The 4,964-nt window shown below is 45.4% G+C and overlaps 1 protein-coding gene across 1 annotated transcript; it reads right to left on the bottom strand.

Moving 5' to 3' along the window:
* Positions 1-1,034: 1,034 nt before the first annotated feature.
* DKK1 (dickkopf WNT signaling pathway inhibitor 1) lies at positions 1,035-4,614 on the bottom strand. The gene is made up of 4 exons (XM_008538228.2): positions 4,173-4,614; positions 3,760-3,922; positions 2,494-2,637; positions 1,035-2,373 (listed from the first exon to the last, which is right to left on the bottom strand). Exons 1-4 carry the CDS (start codon positions 4,416-4,418, stop codon positions 2,120-2,122), a joined length of 807 nt encoding a protein of 268 aa, XP_008536450.2. The 5' UTR covers positions 4,419-4,614; the 3' UTR covers positions 1,035-2,119.
* Between the last annotated feature and the right edge of the window lie 350 nt (positions 4,615-4,964).

Genomic DNA, 4,964 nt, shown 5'->3' with positions numbered 1-4,964 from the left:
AGTTTAAAAGTAAAATCATATACACATTTAAGCAGCCGCAATCCAAAATGTTTGATTCCTTAAATGATTCTCCTTTGAAATGGTATTGTGCCTGACTTCCACCTTTCCATTACTAATAAAATATCTACAGTTTTCTTGATATTTTTTTTCCCCCTTTATAAATGTGCAGAATTTCCTTCTGATGGAAATCCCTTCCTAAGTTCTCAGTCAGATAGGAAGAAGAGGTGTCCCTCCTTGGTTTCTCATTCTCCCACCCCCATCGCAAGATGGGAAGCAGGAAAGACTAGAGGTAGGATTGAGGGACTGAGACGTGCAGGGACGGATGGAAAGTCTCCGGCCACAGTAGAAAGGAAGGGGTCGCAGAACCAAGGCCCTTTAAATGATTACTCCTTTCCCCTCTTAAAACAGAGGCCCTTCTTTCTTCTTTTAGAAGAAAGGGTTTCCTGTTTCCTCTCCTCTATTGTGCTTTATTGGAGACGGCAGGCCTTAGAATTGGCCTTCCTGGCACTTCAGCAAACAGGCACATGTAGAAAAAGAAAGTTTCTCCAGGGTGAGGAAGCTGAAACTTCCAGACAAAAGGAATGTAACAGCAGACATCCTGCCAGTTCTCTTCTCAGCGAAGAACCAACCAACCCTTGTGTCCCGCTGGCTGAGTCTCTTGAAATTGAACCACTTCCGGAACTACAAAACAACAAACATTCTAGGACATCTGTGTTATTTAAGGAAACTTTCTGGACAATTGATCGTCACTGTCCTTTTGGCACGCCTTAACCCAGCATTTTGTGGTTTTGATGTAGACTTTTAGAACATTACAGAATAAGTGTAAATTGGGATGATCGCTTTCTCCTTCCTCAGTGTCAGATTTGCCGATATCAAAGTTGGCAAGTAAAAATGCAAAGTCAGGTTAGATTTCATTTCTGGGGGTTTTCTTTTAAACAATATACCCCATCCTCACTCCTATCAACAGATTTCAGTTTAAGCAAAAATTGAAATATTCAGCTCACCTAGCAAGAGAAGAAAAGAATGGCATGAGGGAGGCTTTGTGATTTTTATTTAATAATTATGTTAAAATCAAAATAATTAGAATAAGTCTTCCTGGCATGAAGTATTTAAGATACTTCAAATTAACAAATTTGGTACAAAATCTGCACGTATTTGTCAACTGTATTTACACACACACATACACGCCCCCACACACACCCTCTTCCTGCCAACCATCAAGAACTTGACTCTCCTATTTTGTGGGAAATCTCCTTTGTTACCCAATAGATTTGGGTAGATACTATTAATTTACTGGAAACTACTTTTGAAAGTAGTAATGTAAGATTCAATCTCATATACCATGATCATTTGAGTTTGCGAACGGAGAACGTTTTTCTTTAAAATTATAATTGATGAATATTGTCTTACATTTAGACGACATCTTTCTCTGATCATCTTTAAACATGTCACATTTCTGTCCTGTGGACCATACACACACAGACACACACAGGGGCCTCTCAGATCACAATGCCAAAATTTATCTATACTTGTAACATTTTATGGTATTGAATGTTAAATTTTATTTCAAGGGCTATCACAGCCTGGAGATAAATATAGTCTAAGCACTGAGATAGTACATTTCAGAAAATAAGCTAATATTTTCATGACAAATTTTAGTTACCTATCATTTGTCATTCCAAAAGCTCCTTACATTCTAGATTCTAGAATTAAAAGGGGAAAGAGTTATGCATTTAAGAAGTATAAGCTGAAATTATTTATTTCCATTCAATATAGAATATTTTTCAGAGTCAAGATAACAATCAATGTATACAAAAATTTACATAACAAGAGGAACGATAGACAATGCAGCACCTGTAGAAAAATAATTAAAAGTTTTATTGCATTTACAGGTAAGTGCCACACCGAGAATTTACAACACAGTAATTTACTGCAATCAGTGACAGGGGAGTTCCATAAAGAAACAAAGCTCTTACACTCCAGAATTTTGGAAGGTATTATTGGAATGCTTAACTGTAACCACAGAATTTGTACATCCTTAAGGACTGAACTGACAGTCACAAAAGGTTTTCATAGCATATATTATAGAAAAGGAGTCCACCGTGTTCGGACAGCTGGTTTAGTGTCTCTGACAGGTGTGAAGCCTAGAAGAATTACTGGCTTGATGGTGATCTTTCTGTATCCGGCAAGACAGACCTTCTCCGCAGTAACAACGCTGGAATATCTCCAGCCCATGGGAGCCTTTTCTCCTGTGCTTGGTGCACACTTGACCTTCTTTGAGGACGGGTTTACAGATCTTGGACCAGAAGTGTCTGGCACAACACAATCCTGTGGCACAGTCTGATGATCGCAGACAGACAGAACCTTCTTGTCCTAGGAAGGAGGGGACAATAGGAAAAGTACATGGTCACTGCATCATTTCATTAAGATAATCCAAAAGACACTGTTGATGTGCTAACAAAGAAGAATGAATCTTAAGGTCCTTCAACCTACCTTTGGTATGATACATTTTTGAAGACAGGGTAGTTCTTCTGGAGTACCCATCCAAGGTACTGTGATCATTACCAAAGCTTTCAATAATGGTTTCCTCGATTTCCCCTCGGTGGAAATGATTGTGATCAGAAGGCATACATATTCCTAAGGAAGCAGGAGATAGTGATTAACTCCCAAGCTGTGATGTGTTACCACCTACCGCTGTAACAGTGGCAGTCTGTTATGCCTGCACTAACTTGAGATACCTGATTGTAGTGTCATTATTTTAAGCACAAGCCAAACTTCCTCCCTAGTGTTAATGCAAAACTGCCCAGATGGACAGAAGCATCAATGTGGACACTGTGCAGTGATATGCAACATCCCATATATAGCCATTTAAAATACTTTCCTACCAACTGTGGTAGTGGCAGTGAGATTTCTGCCCATTTTAATATGACCCTTGGGGTAAGAAAAAGAAAATCAGTCACTTAAAAAATTGTTTTTAAAAATAACTTCTCTGCTCTTGGTGCTATATGGGTACTGCCAGACTAAGTTAAGCAAAGCAACAGCTGCCTGGAAGATTACAATCTCACCCACCAGTTAGTTTACTGTATAATTTCTATATTACAGAGATTTAGTTAGTTCATCCTGGAGTATTACTGGGTCCTAAGGAGGGTCGCCACCCTTAAGTTTATTTCTGGAGACTTCTTTGGCTGTCTGAGTCTCCCTCTTTGAGACATTAAATTTTAGTGGATCTGTGGTGGGAGGGGAGGTGGAGCACTTATTTTAAGATAGCAGGAGGGGGAGGGAGGGGTAAGGATGGAGAGGCCAGGATGCGAAGCTATCAGGATCTTTCCTTAGGAGTGGCCAGCGCAGATCAATCACTCTGTCTTCTGGCTGACAACAGTTTCAACAGGGAAAAATGCAAAGCGCAGCTAAACACTAATGCTGGTTTCCTTGGTCTCTGTATAATTCCACCTCCCTCCCCATCTTCTTTCTCGGTTGATGTGAAGACTCTCCTCAAATTTTTATGGAGCGGTCCACTCTAAGGTAAGCTGTGTGAAATAATCGAGGAGCACAGAGGAAGATAAGGAGCTCCAAGACCTCCGTCCTTTCTCTCCTGCCGGATGAATCACTCGCAGGGAAGAGATTTCAGGGGAACCTCGCGCGCTGAGCACCCGTTTGCAGGTGGCGCCGCAGCTTTCGCAGAGCCAGGAGCGTTTTCTCCCAACCGTAGGCATGCAAAAACCGGACAGTTTGAGTCTAAAAAGGAGCTACGGGACTCACCATTTTTGCAGAAATTCCCAGGGCAGCACATAGCGTGGCGCATGCAGCGTTTTCGGCGCTTCCTGCAGGCGAGGCAGACTTGCGCGCCGGCGCCCGCTCCGCGGGTGGGACTCGCACAGTACTCATCGGTGCTGCACTCCTCGTCCTCGGCGCACGGGTACGGCTGCGGGAAGGGAGCCGGGAGAGGGTGAGGCACCAGGGCACCCAGGTACCCAAACTCCTGGATCTGGACGCTCATCACCGTTCCTTTCTGCCCACCTCTCCGAAAGCTCTTGCTGCCCGCTGCTTCCCAATGCAGTTTCCATATTCGCCCTGAACCGCACACAGTCAGCAAGTTCTACGCCCTTCTTTAGAGACCCGAAAGAGACTCCCTTAGGGTCACAGCGTCCCCAGATCCCCGACACCCTTCTCACCTGGTAGTTGTCAATAGTCTGGTACTTGTTCCCGCCCTCGTACAGAATTCCCGGAGCAGCGCTGACTGCGGAGCCTGGGTGTCCGGCAGCGCCGCCCAGCGGTGGGGGCAGGTTCTTGATGGCGTTGGAATTGACGAGAACCGAGTTCAAGGTGGCGCTCACTCTGAGCAGAGGGTGGCTGCAAAGAGCCGCAGCTACCAGGGCGACCAAGACCCGGGCAGCGCCCACTGCGCCCAGAGCCGTCATATCAGAAGGACTCAAGAGAGAGAAAGAAAGAGAAAGGAGGAGTGTCACTTTGCAAGCCTGGTCCCCACGAAGCCGCGCTGCCGAGTCAGGGCTCTGACAGCCTCCAGAGGTCCCAGGGTTCTAACTCCTGGGCGCACAGAGAGCTCTGCGCCGCCACCGCCACCGCGGCTGCCTTTATACTGCGGGCTCTGAGCATTCCAGCCCCTCGGGGGGAGACAACAAAGCCGGGATGGGATTTCAAAGCGTTGGGAGGGGCTGGGAGGGGGTGTGTTTGTGTACAAGAACGGGGGCCTTTGACACTCTTCAGCCCGCCCCTCCTTTGCGTAGCCGTTCCCCTGGCCCAGCTCACCTTCGGGGTGACCGTAATCAGCGAGCATTAGAGCAGACGACTTTAATAAACGCAGGAGGAGGGAGTCACTTCGGGAACTCGGGGACCCTTGCCTTGCGGTAGGGGTTGCATTATCGGCATCTCAAATACTTTTCAGAAGACTTGTGACAGTCTCTGCAAAACCACTTTTCTCCTCTCCCTCACACCAGTCCTGGTTT

This window comes from Equus przewalskii, chromosome 1 (assembly GCF_037783145.1).
Source record: "Equus przewalskii isolate Varuska chromosome 1, EquPr2, whole genome shotgun sequence".
NCBI lineage: Eukaryota > Metazoa > Chordata > Mammalia > Perissodactyla > Equidae > Equus > Equus przewalskii.
This window is presented reverse-complemented; position numbering and strand designations above follow the sequence as displayed.

What these genes read in the sequence shown, in the direction of transcription:
- DKK1 (XM_008538228.2), bottom strand. Translation starts at nt 4,418, where the DNA reads ATGACGGCTCTGGGCGCAGTGGGCGCTGCCCGGGTCTTGGTCGCCCTG. An exon ending in AGACTATTGACAACTACCAG is followed by an intron (nt 3,923 to 4,172) that starts GTGAGAAGGGTG and finishes CCCTTCCCGCAG; the next exon opens with CCGTACCCGTGCGCCGAGGA. An exon ending in AAAAATGTATCATACCAAAG is followed by an intron (nt 2,374 to 2,493) that starts GTAGGTTGAAGG and finishes CCTCCTTCCTAG; the next exon opens with GACAAGAAGGTTCTGTCTGT.